The sequence below is a fragment of the Bufo gargarizans genome, chromosome 3, assembly GCF_014858855.1.
Source record: "Bufo gargarizans isolate SCDJY-AF-19 chromosome 3, ASM1485885v1, whole genome shotgun sequence".
In the NCBI taxonomy this organism is placed as follows: Eukaryota; Metazoa; Chordata; class Amphibia; order Anura; family Bufonidae; genus Bufo; species Bufo gargarizans.
Window position 1 is genome coordinate 431,524,509 of NC_058082.1, and position 19,322 is coordinate 431,543,830.

The window sequence follows — 19,322 nt, forward strand, 5'->3', positions numbered from 1 at the left end:
GTTGCCAGACCGGCGGAAGCTGTCAATGACTTGCGGAAATGGGCACACACGCGGCACACCTTCACCAGTAGCTCAGGCAAATTGGGGTAGGTTTCGAAAAACCGCTGAACCACTAGGTTGAACACGTGGGCCAGTCATGGTATGTGTGTGAGCTTGCCGAGCTCCAAAGCCGTTACCAAGTTACGGCCATTATCAGACACAACCATGCCTGGTTGTAAGTTGAGTGGCAAGAGCCACAGCTCAGTCTGGTCCCATATCCCCTGCCACAGCTCTGCGGCAGTGTGCTGTTTGTCACCTAAGCAGATCAGTTTACGCACAGTCTGTTGCTGCTTCCCCATGGCAGTGCTAGTTTTGGGTTTATACTTTAGGACAGCAACTATACCGGGCATTTATTCGCTTGCGATTTTTGGATGTGCACTAACATACATGGCGGCGGAAACCCTGATGGAAGTAAGGCCCACAATCCTTGGCATTGGTAGCACCTGTGCCATCCCAGGGTACGACTCACTACCGACCTCCACAACATTCACCCAGTGTGCTGTCAGAGAAATGTAGCATCCCTGGCCAAAAGCATTTGTCCACGTGTCAGTCGTTAAGTGAGCCTTCCTACTAACTGCATTGGTCAGGGCATAGGTGATGTTACGGGACACATGCTGGTGTAAGGCTGGGACTTCACACCGTGAAAAATATTGGCGGCTGGGGACAGAGAACCGCTGGACAGCCGCCGCCATCAGGCTGTGGAAAGCCTCAGTATCTACAAGCCTAAATGACAACATTTCCAGGGCCAGCAATTTGGAAACGTGTGCAATAAGTACTATGGTCGGTGGGTGGGTGGCTGGGTATTTGGCTTTCATTCAAAGGCCTGGGGTATAGACATCTGTACGCTGCACAGTTGATGGTGCTTGCAAAGGTCCAGGTGCATGGTGGGAGGCCTGCATCTTGGACAGGGGATTGGCCAGCACGTAACACAGGGGAGGAGGAGGCAGTGGTGTGACCCGCAGACACTGGTTGTGGACCCAGGCGTTCGGCCCACCTATTAGGGTGCTTTGATGCCATGTGGCGGATCATGCTGGTGGTGGTGAGGTTGATAGTGTTCAAGCCCCTGCTCATTTTGGTACTGCACAGGTTTCAAATGACAATTTTTTTATCGTCCGCACTTTCCTCAAAATAGCGCCAGACTGTGGAATACCTACCCCTTTGCAAGGGAGATTGCTGCAAGGCCTGCTTGGTGTGGCCCGCCTTCTCCCTTTTGCCACCCCACTGCCTGTTCCAGTCTGTTGCGGTGCTGTGGATTCCTCCTCCTCTGTACTGCTGTCCTCGCTCGGCTTGCCACCTTCCCAGGTTGGGTCAGTGACTTCATTGTCTAGCACCTCCTCTTCCACTTCCTCACTCTGGTCATCCTCCTGACTTGTTGACCTAACAACAACCTCAGTTATTGACAACTGTGTCTCATCCTCATTATTAACCTCTTGAGACACTAATTGCGGTTGACTTATTGGCAACTGTGTCTCATTATCATTATCCACCTCGTGAAACACTAATTGCCGTTCCTCACCGTCCTCTTCTTCTGACTGTGGATGCTCCAGAGTTTGGGAATCAGGGCACAAGATCTCCTCATGTCCCTCTTCAAGCGGACTTGGCGAGAGGCCCGAATTAAGGAATGGGATGAAAACAGCTCCTCGGAATATCCGAGTGTGGGATCACTTGTTTGCCAAGACTCTCTATAGTGGGTGGAAGGAGTATCAGGATGAGGATTCTGTTGACCAGACTCTTGGCTACTGAGACTGGACTTTGTGGAAGACAGTGTGATGCTTAACCGACTGGAAGCATTATCTGCTGCAATCCAACCGACCACCTGGTCGCACTGGTCTGACTTTGAGAGTGGTGTCCTGTGCCACCCTGCAAACTGGGACATGAAGCTAGGTATTGTGGATGAGTGTGTTTCTTGTGCCCAGGGCCACGGCCTCTGCGTGCATCATCAGCAGCACGGCCACTTCCCTGTCCCTTACTGCTCGCCTTGCGCATATTAAATTGTATATATGCTTGCAAGTTTGTCACACGTACAGTAGCGCAGGTTTTGTAAGTGTACGCAAATAAAGTACACAGAATGTCACAGATATTTACAGGATGTGCACACTTTAAACAGGAGGAATAGCGCAAGTAATGTCACTGTCACCACCGCATAATCAAAAATTACACTGAATGAATGTCACTGACATGTAGGATGCGCAGACGTTAAACAGGAGGTATAGCACAAGTAATGTCACTATCACCACCGCCTAATAAAAAATGAATGAATGTCACTAATATTTAGGGTGGCCAAACGTTATACAGGAGATGTAGCGCAGGTAACATCGCTGCCACCAGCAGCTAAAAAATTAGACTGAATGTCACTGATATTTTGGATACGCAAACATTATACAGGAGATGTAGCGCAGGTGATTTAACTGTCCGCAGCGGACACTGTCTACAGAAAAAGTACACTGGATGTCACAGATATTTTTAGGTTGCGCACTTGTTACAGAGGAAATGTAGCGCACATAATGTCGCTGTCACCAGCGGCGTAAAAAAATTACACTGAATGTCACTGATATTTCAGATACGCAAACATTATACAGGAGATGTAGCGCAGATAATGTTGCTGTCTGCAGTGGCCAAACAATTGCAAGCTATTTAGTGCAGGTTGCGCAAAAAATATATATTCCCTTACGTCCTACCAGCAGCACAGATGGGGTTAACTGCCCCTGTGGACTGGTAGGACCGGCGGAATTTTAATGAGCCCAAGAACCAATAAACGATCTTCAGCTCCCTGAAAGGGAGGAGATCACCCCCCAGCCCACCGTGTTTTTTTCTGTCCTTTGGACAGGTTGGACTGGCGTATCGCTCCCCTTTGGAGCTGAGAGTTAGGGGATCCTTTTTTTCTTTCTAATGTAAAGGATCACCCCGGTTTTTTACATGGCTCTCTCTTTTGCCTTTATTTTCAGGCGGATCGCGGCGATTTGCTATACCTGGGGACCTCGGGGAGCGGGGTGTCCCCCTCCCCTCTTCTTTTCAGTTTTCTCCTGGTCTCCCGTTCCCCCATCGCCACACACGCGTGGCGCTATGGGCGCCGCCATCTTCCGGAAGTGACGCGCACTAGCTGCACTACGTCACTTCCGGTTTTTTCCGCAGCGCGGCTGAGGTCCTATCCTCACCTTTTTTTAAAGAATTATTTACCGATAGATATCCTGTGATCCAGGATGACCCGGGGCAGCTTTCCAGAGCATGCTGAGCTGGTTTTGTTAGCCCTCTTATATCTTAGGATATTTACGATTTGGGACCCGCCCAGGGGGCGGGGCTTCTTCCTTTTAAGCGCCCAGAGCCTGTCATTCAGTGCTCTGGTTGCATTGCTTTGACAAGCTAGCTCCAGAGTTCCCTGTGCCTTGTAATATCCTTATATATTACTTGACCGTGGGTTTGTGTGTTCCTTCTGCAGCTCTATATTTCTCTAGTGCTGGTGGGCCCCCTTAAGGTCTCGTTTCTCCACCTCCAATTTTTTTGTTGGTGTTATGACCTGTCTTTTTTGTTTCCAATTACAGACTATGGCTTCCCCCAAGGATCCGGATCAGCGAAAATCCGGGACCAAGAGGAAGCATTTGGCGTGCTTTGATTGTAACACGCCCTTAGACGACGGCTGTCCCTATTCTAGGTGTGAGAGTTGTCGCACGGCGTCCACGGATCCCACGATGCAGGAGATATTTCAGTGGACGAAGACATATGTGGATGATTCCATTAAGGGAGTGGTGCGCTTATTGAATGAGAGGTTACCAGGACCCTCTCAGACTCCCATGGATGTGGCCGCTTCAGTCGCACCACCCGAAAGACCCACCCCCTGTTCGGTGGGGTCTTCTTCTGAGGAAGAAGAGATCACTTCTTGCTTTTTCCCTCCAGAAAAGACGCAGAAGTTACTTAAGTCCATCAGGTCGGGGGACCATGATGTTGACATTGGGGAGTCCTCCGATCCCGCCGTACGGACACAGCGTGTCTTCAGAGCGGATGAGACCCTTCTTTCTGTGATGCGCACAGAATGGCGAAAGCCTGAGAAAGGCCCAGTTCTCACTAGAAAGTTCAAGCTCATGTACCCGATGGCTAAACCCTTGGTGGAATCGTGGGGTTCCATTCCCAAGGTGGACATGGCGATAGCCAAGTTGTCCCGACGCACTCTAGTCCCTGCAGATGATGGGTCTAGCCTGCAGGACCCTCTAGATCGGAGGGCAGAGTGCACCCTCAGAAGGAGTTATGCGGCGGCCGCTGCCTCCGCATCAACTTCAATTGCGGCCACTGAAGTGGCCACCTATCTACGCTCTAGGCTCAATCAGATCCAGACAGATGTGGACCAGAGCGTATCCAGGGATGACATCTTAGCAGCTTTCAAGTCAGCCAACCTGGCTATGGATTTCTTAGTCGACTCCACCCAGATGCAGTTGAAGCTGGCCGCCAAAACCATGGCCTTAGTTTCGGCTGCCCGCAGACCACTCTGGCTGAAACCTTGGGTCGCGGACAACGCGTCCAAGTTTAATCTTTGTGGGCTCCCCTTCGAACCAGACAGGCTGTTTGGGTCCGAATTGGATAAAATCATGGAGGGGCTCTCCGACAAAAAGGGGAAGAGCCTCCCCCAGCAGCCCTTTCGGGGACGCCCCAGGCAGGGAAAAAAGCGCGAAGGACGCCCGGGGCAGCAATCTAGGCGCAGAGATTGGGGGGGACCGTCTCGTAAGTATTCGAGGCGCTCCCGTAAACCCGCTAAGGAGGCAAAACCCTCCTGACTATGGGCCTCGTCGAGGCTCTTGGATAAGCCCTGCTGTCCCTGCAGTGTCTCCTCTAGACTTTCCCACACCACTCCCCCAAACGCCCGTGGGGGGCCGTCTCTCCCATTTCAAAGACTCCTGGAGTCAGTTGATCGCAGACCCTTGGGTTCTGAACTTAGTCTCCGTCGGGTACCGGGTAGACTTTCTCTCTCTCCCCCCAGAAAGATTCGTCGCTACACGAAACTTCGGGCCGGCCAAACAAATGGTCCTGGAATCTTACATCCAGGACTATATCTCCAAGGGAGCCCTAGAGGAGGTGCCGGCAGGGGAGAGAGGCCTAGGCATTTATTCACCAGTGTTCCTGGTTCCCAAGAAGACGGGAGACCTCCGGATTATCATCGATTTGAGATTTCTCAATCGATTTATAAGGAAAACAAGGTTTCGCATGGAAACCATAAGGTCAGTCACCCATATCCTCAACCTCGGGGATGTCATGGCTACTCTGGACCTCAAAGATGCTTATCTTCACATTCCGATCCATTCCGCCTTCCGGAAATTTCTCAGGATCGCGGTCCAGATTTCAGGGGTTCGCAGGCACTTTCAGTTCACCGCGCTCCCCTTCGGAATCTCTTCTGCCCCCCTTATCTTCACCAAGGTGGTGGTATCGGTGGTGGCAGCATTGAGACTCCAAGGGCTGACTATCATTCCTTATCTGGACGATTGGCTTTTCATAGCCTCTTCAGTTCCGATCCTTACCCACCATCTTCAGATCGCAATCTCCTTTCTTCTCCGCCTAGGCTGGATCATCAACTGGCAGAAGTCGAATGTGAGCCCATCATCTTCAATCCAATATTTAGGATTCGTGGTCGACTCTGTGGAGATGTCCCTCCGGTTGACTCAAGAAAGGAAAGCGCGGATTCAGGACCTGGCAAAGGTCCTTCATGTCCCTCGTCGAGTCTCTATTCGGACTCTCATGAAGATGGTGGGGCTCATGTCAGCGGCTGCGGACGCAGTCCCTTGGGCGCTATGGCACCTCCGTCCTCTTCAGTCGGAGGTCTTACATTTATGGAACGGCAGCCCTGCGGGGCTAGATTCCCTGTGCTCCCTGTCCGGTCAGACCCGGAATTCCCTCAGATGGTGGTTTCGACTGCCAGCAGGGAAGTCTATGACCCAACCAGTTTGGGTCATATTGACTACAGACGCGTCCCTCGTAGGCTGGGGCGCTCACCTGGACGGATCCCAAGTACAGGGATCTTGGTCCCCCCTGGAGCGGCATCTTTCCTCCAATCTTCGCGAGATTCGAGCTATCCGGCTAGCCCTCCTTCACTTCGCCCCTCAGATTCGGGGCAAAGCGGTGAAAGTCCAGTCAGACAATATGACTGCGGTTCTCTATATAAACAAGCAGGGAGGCACAAGGTCATTACCCCTTCTATCAGAGATCGGGGTGATCCTTCGGTGGGCAGAGCTGAACCTTTCCCATCTATCTGCCGTTCATATCCGAGGTTCCCTCAATATGATAGCAGACCGCTTAAGTCGAGGATTACCGACCATGGAGTGGTCTCTGCATCCGGAGGTCTTCAGGCAGCTAGTTCACAGTTGGGGTATGCCAGAGGTGGACCTCATGGCAACCAGGTTCAACGCCAAGGTGCTGAGGTTCTGTTCCCTGTACCGGGAAGACAACCCCCTGGCGATAGATGCTCTGTCGATACCGTGGAGGTTCAGGCTGGCTTACATCTTCCCTCCTTTTTCCATGATACCGAGGGTATTGATGAAAATCCGTCAGGATCAGGCCTCGGTAATAGCCATCATACCGTTTTGGCCCAAAAGATCCTGGTTTACCCAGCTCATTCAGATGAGTCGGGGACAATACTGGAGACTCCCCCCGGAGCAGACCCTGGTGTCGTGGGACACTCACCTCTGCCCAGATCTGCACAGGTTCAACCTGACAGCCTGGAGGTTGATCAGCCCCTTCCCAACATAGAAGGGCTTTCCGAGTCGGTCCTGAGAACTTTGTCGCATTCCCGAGCAGAGTCTACAAACAAGGCCTACTCCAGGATCATGAGAATCTTCGTGGCATGGTGTGATTCCAAACAGGTGGCGTCTGCAGATCCGCCCCTTCCTGCGATACTACATTTCCTTCAGGACGGATTAGATAGAGGCCTATCTCCAGCTACCTTGAAGGTACAAATGTGTGCCATCTCGGCCTGTCTCAACAGGCCATACTCTCGGGACCCACTCATCAAACGCTTCCTGAAGGGAGCGGAAAGACTAAAGCCTACTATACTGAAACCCATTCCCCAGTGGGATCTTTCAGTAGTGTTCAGGGGTCTAGCATCTCCCCCCTTCGAGCCTTTGGAGGAGGTTGATTTCAAATATTTAACTTTAAAGATGGTTTTTCTTCTGGCTATAGCCTCAGCCAAAAGAGTCTCTGAATTGCAGGCTTTCTCTGCAATTCATCCATACATCATCTTCCTACAGGACAGAGTACTCCTGAAGTTTTTACCATACTTCAGACCTAAGGTGCCTACTTTTCAAAATATCAACCAGGTAATCTCCTTACCAGTTTTGTTTACAGCCTCCTCCTCTGATACTCCAGCTAGAGATCCGCTGGATATTTCTAGATGCCTCCAGATCTATGTGGATAGATCCAGAGAGTTCAGGATAGATGAGAATCTCCTTATCCTGTTTGCCGGTAAGTCTAAAGGCCGTAAAGCGTCTAAAGCCACCATTAGTCGCTGGATCAAGGAGGCCATTAAGGAAGCTTTTGTCTCCCAAACCTTAGATCCTCCCGAGTTTGTGAGAGCCCATTCTACTAGGGCGGTCTCCACCTCGGTTGCGGAAAGAAGCCTTCTCCCCTTAGAGTTGATCTGTAAGGCGGCCTCCTGGAGCTCTGAGTCAACCTTCATCTCCCATTATAGGATAGATGCTAGGATGGCAGAGTTTTCGGCTTTCGGGCAGACAGTTCTTACTTCTGCCAGGCATGAGGACCCTCCCTAGGGGTTTTATCTTGCTATCTCCCCATCTGTGCTGCTGGTAGGACGTAAGGGAATCGTTAATTTCTAACGATAATTTGTTTTCCCTTAGTCCTAACAGCAGCACACAAATATCCCTCCCTAACTTACATCATACTTGTTAAAGACACGGTGGGCTGGGGGGTGATCTCCTCCCTTTCAGGGAGCTGAAGATCGTTTATTGGTTCTTGGGCTCATTAAAATTCCGCCGGTCCTACCAGTCCACAGGGGCAGTTAACCCCATCTGTGCTGCTGTTAGGACTAAGGGAAAACAAATTATCGTTAGAAATTAACGATTGCTGCCAAATACAACTATAGTCCTTAAAAGGACTTTTGGGTCTCTAGCAAGTTTTAGCAATTTAGTGCAGGTTGCACTAAAAATCTATATTTCTGCCACACACAATAGTCCTTAAAAGGACTTTTGGGTCTCTAACAAGTTTTAGCAATTTAGAGCTGGTTGTGCTAAAAAATATATATTTCTGCCACACACAATAATCCTTAACAGGACTTTTGGGTCTATAACAGGTATAAAAACTATCCCTACACTATCTCTCCCTTTTGCTCTCAAGTTCTCCCTGAATACTGAGCCGAACACATGTCATCGGGTGCTATATAGCACCCGATGATGCGTTCCGGCCATCCAATCACTGTAATGCCAACAGCCAACAGGGCTACAGCATTACAGTAAAATGGCAGTACTTACCTGCACGTTTATTGGCTGCGTAGCAGCCAACAAACGTGCGGGGCGGAGCATGCTCGCCCAACACTAGTAATGAGTAATGGTCTGTCTGTACAAATGGCTTACATCCAGTTTGTTGGAATCCAACATACCTCTGTATGAAAACGGAGACATTCCCCAGCACAGAAGATTCCCCATGTACAAAAAAGGGAGCCGTATTACAGATTCAAACAAATACAGAACTTCACCATGGCTTGGGGCCTGAGCCTGACTTATTTTTTCTTAGAGTTATCTTTAGATTGGTTAAACCTATTTGACAACTATTTGAGAAATTTCTTTCCAATGTTGTTTACCTCCTTGCTGTCAACATTGCAGCGGTGAGCAGGTGTAATTACAAGAAGCCATCACATTCATTTCAATGGGACGGCTCGATCCTATACACTTGTAATTCCATCTGCTCACTGCTGCAATGTCAACTGTGAGCAGGTAAACAATACAACCAAAGTGGAATTTGGTCCCAATTTTAGGAAATAAATGTGCCCCTTAATACCTTACAAGCTACATACTGGTCAATGCAAATAGTACCTACAGTGCATCATAAAAAACTGTATGTTGTCTTAAAAATTACATTTACACATCTCTAAATCTTGTATAAATATAATGAACAAACTGGCAAACTTGAATGATCAACCTTTACCTGTAAACTGTAATTTACTAAATACACTAATGGTGAAAAAGTCGTTAAAGTCTTGTAATCTAACGAGTGGGGGAATAATTGTAGTCTGCTTCCAAGAATGCTTTAAGAGGGTTATTGGGAGGTTACCCACAACTAAGTTTTAACTAATGCTAATTTCAATTTAATTCATATGGTATCTATTAGAGGTCAGTGGCCTATTAATAGTAGCATACCAATTAATTAGTAACAAAGGAGAATCAATTTTAGGTTGGATATAGTAGTCATCTATAGGGGCCTAAAGGACCGTGAACAAGATAACTCATCTAGTATAGGGACAGGTTGCACCCAAAATGCCTTCTGGCTTTTTCAAAAACCCACACTGCGGCATTTGGTCTTTGGGATGCTACCCCTGCCTAAACCCAACCCAGCTAATCATTTCTCATGGAGGTGCAACAGCCACTTGTTTGCCGTTGCCTAGCGTCCCCATGCGTCTTTGCAATTTTTGTTATTTTTCATGGAATTACTTCCTGACCATCCATTGCTGTGTATGTATGTAGCACCCTCGTGCAGGGGTACTTTGAAGTTTAGACATTTGTGGAGATTTGCCTGTTTCCCCTATGCAAAGTTATAAACCTCTTACTTTATTTCACTTGAAAGGATTGATTTGTACTGTTTATTATCATGTAACTGCATTTTATATGCTGTGATATAAATCCTGTTCATTTGCACTGTATTTTTGGAAAGGATTAATGAATACTGAGAGACTTTTGGGACTTTGAATGAGAAGCTGGTAATTTTCCTCAGCTGCCACAGGGTTTAAAGAAGAGCATGTTCTGGAAGGAAAAAGACAAAGGTTGTTTATCACCAAAACCAGACAGACTGACCATTTGAAAGTCTCATTTAGCTCTGTTGTTATATCTGAAAACTTGTTTTTGTCTGGAAAAACTGCTGTGTTATTGGCATTGAGTATCATTGAAGCTCTAATGTAAGTATATGACAGACAGGGGTGGTAACTTTGTAATTGTTTGTGCACAGTTTCTCCACTCCACCCCTCCCACTAGAAGGTTCAAGTCTATGTAGAAATTGTATATAAGGAGAGCAGTCACAGGCCCTAGTGTTCTGTAGTTAGGAACCAGTCCTTGGAGGGGGAGACTCTGCCAGTCTGCATGAGTCTTGACCAGAAGAAGACGCTGAGATGGGGACACTGAGCCACAGACCATAGGTCACCATCCCTTCGACTAAGTTGCCACCCGGACTACTGAGCTACATACTGTGGGCCTCCAGCCTTTGGCCAGGGTACCAGCCTTCTGAGAGAGAGAGAGGGAGAGAGAGAGAGAGAGAGAGAGAGAGAGAGAGAGAGGGGGACAGCTAGCTCAGGCCTTTCCTCAGCATCAAACCCTTCTTCTGCCAGGGAGGAGGCTGGACAAGTCACCCCTTATCCCTTGCCTGTATTGTTTTAGGCCTGAATTCCTCCAATAAAGAAGCACACTGGTTAACTGCAGAGCCTAGCTCTATGGATTTATTTTCTATTGGGGTGCACCACACCCTACCATCCCTTCCATAAAGCAGTAACACGAGGTGACACCTCAACGGTGTCCGGGGGACCCAGCGTAGCATTGGGGCCATCCCAAACCCAGCCACTACATGTACAAAAATGTAAGCTGCCCAACACTTTAGCACTATAAGTGTATGGAAGGAGGACGATTATCTGACAAATAACTGGCCTACTACCATTTAACCACTTGCAAACTCATCACTGGTGTCCTTTAATCATTGCCCATACACACTTTCTGAGCATTTTTTACAGGCTTTTCTTTGGTCCTTTTGGCAGCCAGTCCACATTACACACTTTCTCTGACTCTAGGCTGATATATTTTTTGGGACACTCCACTTTGGCTCACATATTCAACAGCCTCTCTCAGACTCACAAGCTTTCTGGCTTCTCTAAGCGACATCTTCAAGCCTTCTTGTGCTATCCCATGATTTCACAGAATCAGTTGGTCCCAATTAGAGTTGAGCGAAGTTATAAAAACTTTGATTTGGCTGCTTCCCCAAATTTCACAAAGAAATTCACTTTGTGATGAATTACTTCGTCATGAAGCGCATTTCTTTGTAATTAGCGGGCACAATGACAGGGAACGGTGATTGCGCCGTCCCCTGCCATTAAACCTCTCAGATGCCACGTTCATCGCTGATCGCGACATCTGAGATGCAAAATGAGGGCTTTCAGGGGCTAATCAGTAAAAAACAAAAAAATATATCCTTATCCATTTGAGCACAGAACCCGCAGCGGAAATCTTGATTGAAGATCCCACATGAAATCTCTTGTGGTGCCTGATGATGTCATCACGTTGACTGGTGTGGTGACGTCATACGTCACCGCACACAAGATTTCCTGCGGGATGTTCAATAAAGATAGCCGTGGTGGCCTCTTCGCACTCAAATAGATGAGGTGAGTTTTTTCCCCCTCCATATCATGGAAAATTAATTAGTTGCCACGAAGAAAGTCGAATTTTCCCTGAAATTCATATCAAAGTCCACTTTGGATACTTCGATTCGCTCAACCCTAGTCCCAATGATAGCTAATCCAGACTTGAAGTGCTCAAAGATTTCCTCAGGCTTCCAGTCACCCCCAACCATTTCTCAGCCCACCTTCTTGCTCCTCAGCAGCTGGATTCAGTCTTACTGTTTGATTACTTTCAGAGAAGGACACTTTGACATGTCAAAGCGCTCAACTCACACACACTCACTAGCTTGGCCTTAAAAAATATCTCTTATAGATCTGCCTCTATCCCTAATTCCTAATGTAGTGGCACACTGTCATCACATCAGCACAGAGCTCTTAGTACAACAGCCCAAGGCCGGACTGGGAACTTAAAGTGGCCCTGGAAAAAATACTAAAAGTGGCCCCCGTTTTGTAGTTGGGTCCAAATTGATGGAAAACAGGGCCAGCAATACTATATTGTGGCACATTATACCACCCCAACAGAGCCAAATTCCAGAGTCCATCACAAAATACTGCCAGCAGCACAAAATACATCCCCAAAAACATCCACTGGCCGGCCGTAATGAGGGCTCAGGCGGCCCCCTGGGCATCGGTCCACCAGGAAATTTCCCTGTAAGGTCTATGGCCAATCCGCCCTTGAACAGCCCCACTGACTGACATCTCTTCCTCCTGCAAGCTGGTATCCGAGAGACCATATTCCTGGTGCCAACTACTCTAGTAGGGTATAACAGTACAGCCACGTACAGTGGTGCGTGGTCTGTGTGGGATACAAATTCATACAGTAAAACATTGCATAACGGCACAAGAACAGCAGTAAATATTTTCTTAAAGGAATATATGTACAATACCATGTAAAGGGTGTAATGTGGGTTATTGTGGTTCCTCCCGCTATAATGATATTCTTGATGGAACTCATAAACTTATCAGATCCTGTTTGTTAAACTAGAGGCATGGTCAATGTTTTATACTTATACTCATTTCTACATTTGAAGTTCTCAAGAATAGTTTATACGGTAATTAATAAGTGATCAATTTAATTTTGCATTCAAATATAAATTTAAATATGCAACATAGTGTATCCTTCCTTAAGTGCACATATTTATTTTTGCATGATTTTTACTTTTCTAACAGAAGAAACCAAAAAAAGTGGATAGTTTGGCCCCAGTGGAGGATTTACACATGTGTTACTGTATATGCCTCAGCAAGCTGCATGTTTGTCTGTTTAAAGAAGAAGCAAAGCATGTGTAGAGATTTGCATAAGTTAGAGGTGTGTACAGAAGAGGAGTGTACGATGTGACGATGTTGTTTGGAGGACATATATATACATCCTTGCTATGTGTGGTGTCTTATCGCAGCCTTCCTTCTACCTCCTTTCTTGAGAATTGTATTAAAGTCACAAGTGTGAAGACTCCTTCACAGTGGGTCATTAGTAACTTTACTATATGTGTTTTGACAGTTCTGACATGCCCTAAGATGTGATCCATATGTCCCATATGTTAGTATATTATTTTTCCTGTCTCATCTTATTGAGTATTTTTGCTCAGAGGGCATCTGCTGGATCAACCATTCACATAATCAGGAGAAAGATCATTTATTTTCATTTTTTTATTTGTTTTTGGATTACAAGAGGCCCCCTTTATCTAGACCAGTGGTCTCCAACCTGTGATTCTCCAGCTGTTGCAAAAATACAACTTCAAGCATTCGATTGTAAAGGCATGTTGGGAGTTATAGTTTTGCTAAGGTTGTAGATCACTACTCTGCACCAAATAAAGTACAAGTGATTCAGAAACTTCATAAAAGCTAAACTGAACAAATCTTTGGAAAAATGAGATATAGAAAGCTTCCATTCTACTGCAGTACAGATACTAACGTCATTTAGGCTACATATACAGTAGTAATTGTCATAGAATTTACATCTACTCTGAGGTAACCATGAAATAATATTTTAATGGGTCTGGTCTCATCTTACTTACCTCCAAAACCCCCATCCTTGTTTGTATGTACTCCATAAATGCAGTCTGAACTTGGGAGTTAACTACAGCGACAAAAGAAAGAAGGACATAGGCCACAATTCCAGCCATCTTTGGCTTCCTTGTTGGTTGATGTGTAAAGGATTCTTATTCCAGCAGACTTTCTCTTACGGATTGTGAAAAGACTTTGGGCACTGTTGAGTTCTCCTGCACTGCTTCCAGCTCACAACTCTGGAATGCCTGGCTACTTCTCATTGTAGGAGGGATTTCTGACACAGCAAAGCTCCATACTCCTTAGATAATTCGATCCAGATGCAAGACAATTGGTAAATACTCTCAGCAACCCCTTCTTTACCAAATTGTCCTTCAAAAGTGCAGTCAGAATAATGTGCACTCTGTGTACATTATTCACAAGGAAGAATTTAAGGGGAACCTGTCAAGTTGTAGATACAGTCTTGTCTTCAGGAAGCACAGTATAGAGTGAAAAGAACTAGATTAGGTTGATATGGGGTGTTGTAGGAAAATAACTTGTATTTTAATGCATTTTATTAATTTAAATCTCTGCTTTTTCTATGCTTATGAGTCTAGTAGGCGATCCGAATTGGTGAGTGATAGCTATCTCTGTACGCATACTGATATGGAGAAAGCTATCAATCACTCGGACCATGCACTGGACTCTAAAGCATAGAAAAAGCAGGTATTTAAATTATTAAAACACAAGTTATACTGAACCTTTTCCCACAAAATTATATGTCAATCTGCTCAGCACCTTTTGTACCATAACATGCGGCTTGCAGATCACCAGATCTTTAAATCAGAATGGAAAATATCAGTTATAAGAAAATGGGAATTGAAATTCATTACATTTTAAGAAACATTGTCTAAAATAGCATTTTAAATGTAATTAATAATATTAATAATATTCCTAAAATACATTAGAATCTCACATTTTCTCATTAATTGCTATTAATATATGTTCCTTCATTTCCCCTGGTTAAAATTGATGGACATTTTTCTGATACTTCCTATTTAGCAGGGATAATTTTGCATCTTGTGTTGTGTACATTGTGGGCAGGGTCAATTATAATCCTAATATTACTACTGGTAAGATTACTATAAAAGATTTATACGATAAAAGATTTAAGTATTTCTGTGTAAAGTATTTATAGGCCATATTGACAGCCAACACTAGATGGAGCTGGACTTATCCTCTCTATATAGAGAGGAGGAACATTCTCGAGATCAGTCTTTCTAGTCTGAGACACAGGGGCAGACTGGCTATAGACCCTACAGAAAAATTTCATGATGGGCTTATGCCTCGGGGGTCTCCTTCCTCACAGCTGCCGACAAAGTACACAACGATCTGATACTCTCAGCATTAATTCATGCTAGAATCATCTGGTACTTATACACCTTGCTGGTGGCCATAGGTACCCTTCTGAATTCCACCATATCACCATCCTCAGGACATCGATACTGTTGAATACAGGGGCGGGGGCAGCAATATTTTGTGCAGCTCTGCAGTATTTAGTTCTATCTTGGTATTTTCTGCTGGACCCGCCTACTTATGTTGCCCCACCTTCTATCAATTTCGACCCACCGACAACATGGACCCACTTTTTCATTTTTTCTAGGCTTTAAGTTCCCAATCCCTGTGTCACTGCTGAGACAGTGAGAACAGATGCAAAATGTGAAATCTGACAGTTCAGCCTGCCCTGTATCTAGGTATCAGCCAGGGCAAGGCTGAAAAAGACTTATCTACTGGAGAAGCAGGCCAGATGAAAGAGGGAATGTAGAGTTATAGTCATTGGAGAATTGCTGTTATAAGAGGACCACTAAGTCTGCATTTCTTTGTGTTTAGGAGTATTCTTCTGTTGCCTGGACAGTTTGGCCACCTGTGTGAGTATATTGCCCATGCACCACAGTGAAAGTGTGGACTTACCACCTGTTCAAAAAAAAGGTGCAAAAGGTGCAGAACTTAGCCTGCCATCTAGGGTTCACCCTATTGGTTGCATTGCTTTACAAGAAGTATTGCACCCCATGCGTGGATGTTTAAGTAAAAGTCAGCTAGAGTAGTGTAACGAAGATTGCTCAAAACCAAGGCTTTGGCCTATTACTACATGTGTAGCTGTAAAAACCTGTAACATCTTTGGAAAGTGAATTTTGTAAACCCCTAATAGCTCATCACCACATTTTGAAGCTAAAAATCACAATCACGAATTACATTGATCTATAGGAATGAAACATAGTATACTCATCAGTAAAGTTATGAAGCAGATAATTCTGTCTAAACTAAACTGGGAATATCTGCTGCTCTGTGGGAGTTCTGGCAATGTTAGGAGGAAAATACATTGTGGCTATTCATTTCACACATCTTTCCAAACCATGCAGCAGATGTGAAGGACAGAAAGTACTGAGGTCATCATACTAATGCGTCTTAGCTAGAAAAATATGTTTCAAATATAAATCTATAAGCACGTTATATACAAGCTGTATCTATAAATTAACCACAACACAAAATGACATGTCAATTGAACATTTAACTTTCATATTCATGCTGATATTCCAGGGTTACGATTTTCAAAATTCACTATTGGTTTTTGGAAAAGTAAGTTGAAAATTAGAGAGTGGGGATATGTTCAGAGAGATATTGGTTCCCTTCCAGTTCAACCATGGATCCATGGATAAGAAATAAGAGAATCATGAAATTGTTAGTATTTTTTTCAGAATTGGAGAAGAAGAAAAGGTAGGGTAGACATATATTTATGTAGTACTTTCCTAATAGCATTACCATAAGGAGGAAAAAACTATTAAATTCATACTTTAGTAGATGAAGTGTCAGCTCAGTTTTGCAGATGTGTTTCAGGAGCCAATAGTGTATTGACTGAATGAATATCTTTAAAAATGAAAATATAGCATATTGACAAGACATAAATGCTGTTAATTCAGGGGTGCACAACCTGCAGGGGTGCATAACCTGTGGCCAATGAAGGGCATATATCCTGCAATGATAGGCTGCACCAAACGGCGGAATAGATAATGGAAGGCACTCATAGGGTAAATTCAGGCACAAAATATTTTAAATAAAGTAATTGTGCTCACCTTTTTGTGTTGTGCTAGATTAGGCACAACACTAATGGAAAGTGTTCAATAAAGAGTGGTCGGTGCCACTGATGTCATAAGGGTCCTCCTCTCTGTATTAGGGGGCCAAACCTCTGGATGAGAACAGCAAGGACAAGAACAGTGGGCAGAACAACTTCTTGTCTACCTGTGTGTGGACATCACTTGGCATAACCATGGCCACAACTGTCAAAACAGAAACTTTTTTTATAAATACCTTTACAAAACAACGCTGTTCAGTCTGTAAGAGGAGGTCAGTGGTCTCGTGATCCAAATTATGTGCTCAAAAAGCACACTGTTTGGATCCTGTTGGCGCCTACACGAGACCACTGACCTCCTCGTACAGATTTGAAATAGAAGTATCTATACCCCGAAACACATTATTTTATAGAGATATGAATTTTGACAATTGTGGTCGTGGTTGCACCAAGTGATGTCCTCCTCCTTGTACAGTAGCCAACCATCAGGGCACAGACTGGCATCCATGTCCTTATAACTCAGGAAGACATGGCTTATGGAGAATGATACTGCAGTCATTAAATGGCAGCTCTCTTCTGTCTTTCATCATTGTAGACATGTTTGCAGCTCTTGGAAAATATATATAAGAGCCCTCTGTTGACTGCTCACATGTATTTCCCCATGTCAAAGGAGAAAAGCAGTGCACAGAATGGGAAGTGCTAATGGTGCATTTAGTGGCTTGCACTATTTTGAGAGGGCAATGTACGGATGGTGTTATTATGAGGGAGCACCAAGTGGCTGACATTGTTATGGGGGACCTGTTATGGGAAATTTAAAGAAGTAATTGTCACGGCTGAGGATGGGGGAAACCCTCAGCCGTGCAATGTCAGAAGATGTCCGGTCGCTACTCGGCCAGGACGACAGAATTAGGGAGCAGGTCAGCTCCTATTGCATCCCTAACACTGACCCTGTCTCCTAGCCGTATGAGCCGACGCTGATGGTAGGAGGGTTCATACTCTGGAACCTAATAGTCCCTACAAGCCCTCAGGGTGGCCCTGAACTAGGAGCAGGGCAAGACAACCTATTCCTCCTAGGCACGGAGGAACAGGAGTCTCACTGGCCAAGCAGCAAGAAGAAGGGGAACATAAACAGACCTATGAATATGACAGGTGAACCAAACAGTTCCACACTAACCTGCCACAGCCTTGCTGACTGGAACCCGTGCTCAGATACGCTGTCCACACAAACATTAAGAAGACAGGACACATATAAGAACACACAGGAACCAGGACATCCATAGCTGAAATTTAGTCAAAAGCATAAGACATCAACTTAACATCAGGGATTCGGTTTTATGACCGGAAGGGTGGCCCTTACTGGAAGGATGGTAACAGGATACCAGGAGAACGACTCCAGCAACATGCCTGGAGTACCCCTCCAGCTTTTGCCATCCAGCAGGAAGCTAAATAGCCCAAGCGGCCACACACACACACACACACACACTGGGAAAGGAGTTAACCCTTCCATCACCAAACCAGGTAAGTGTCACTAAAAGGGGAAGTGTACAATTACACTGCAGCTGTTACCGCAGGCAATGACATGCGTGGGAACCATGTCGTTGGAGTCAGCCAGAAGGCCGAGATACTGCCACCACATGTACACAATACAACACGTTGCCACGGGCAGCCACAAGTGAAGGGAAGTGTCACAGTGCACACCTACATAAACCTCGTGCACACCAGACATACAAAGTGCATACATACAAGCAGAGGTTGCCAGGAATAACCGCATGCACTTGACAGCAAGCTGCCCAGCTACAGCTCAGGCTGCTCTACTGCCAAGTACAAACATGTTGCCAGCAGCAACCACATGTGAGGCAACATACCAGACGCCCTCACCATGTGGTTGACAATAAACCAAACCACAGGCAATTGCATGCGGGTCCAGGAGTCACGACCATGACCATGGTCGTGACAGTAATCCAGGAAAACTGTCACTGTGGTTAGCCTAGTGCAGGCCTCAAGCAGTGGTGCATGACTGGTATTGTCTCTTTGGTGCTCTTTAAATCCCTCTATCATGCACCAGCCTCTCAGGCCCTGCACTAGATATAAGGGCTCATTCACACAACAGTCTTATGTCCATTTTCAGAACCAATTAAATTCTGTGGGGCTATTCACATGGCCAGTGAATAGCAGCCATCAAAAAATAGGACATGTCCTATTTTTGTCCTCTTTCACGGCCAGACGGACCACTTTTTAAATCAATGTGGTAGTTTTTAGCATCTATTTAGACAGGAGTGCACCCATCTAATGATTATCACTGGGACACTGGGAGCATCAGGTCCTGGTTAGTGTTAATCGCAAATATTCTAATAGCGAATTTTTATCGCAAATATCGGCACTTCAAGAATACGCAAAGATCTAGAATCTAGTGCTATATCTTCGTAATCACGAATATTCTAGATTTTTTTGCATCACTATCCTCACTGCTTCTTGCTTGTGGGCCAATGAGAAGGCTGCAATATCTTTGTCTGAGCTTAGCAAAATCCCTAGCAACCTATTGGAAAGTTGCCTACCCCTTACTATATAGGAAACTCCCCAGCAGCAAATTTCTGCTGG

The 19,322-nt window shown here is 45.6% G+C and overlaps 1 protein-coding gene across 2 annotated transcripts in view; it reads right to left on the minus strand.

Annotated features, from left to right (window-relative positions):
• Window positions 1-13,866, minus strand: part of OLFML3 (olfactomedin like 3) — a 70,772-nt gene extending 56,906 nt beyond the window's left edge. For both annotated transcript variants that reach the window (XM_044283463.1, XM_044283462.1), the window contains exon 1: window positions 13,630-13,866. In XM_044283463.1, coding sequence (XP_044139398.1) covers window positions 13,630-13,737 — 108 coding nt within the window. In that variant the 5' untranslated portion in view covers window positions 13,738-13,866. The remainder of the gene's footprint in view (window positions 1-13,629) is intronic.
• Between the last annotated feature and the right edge of the window lie 5,456 nt (window positions 13,867-19,322).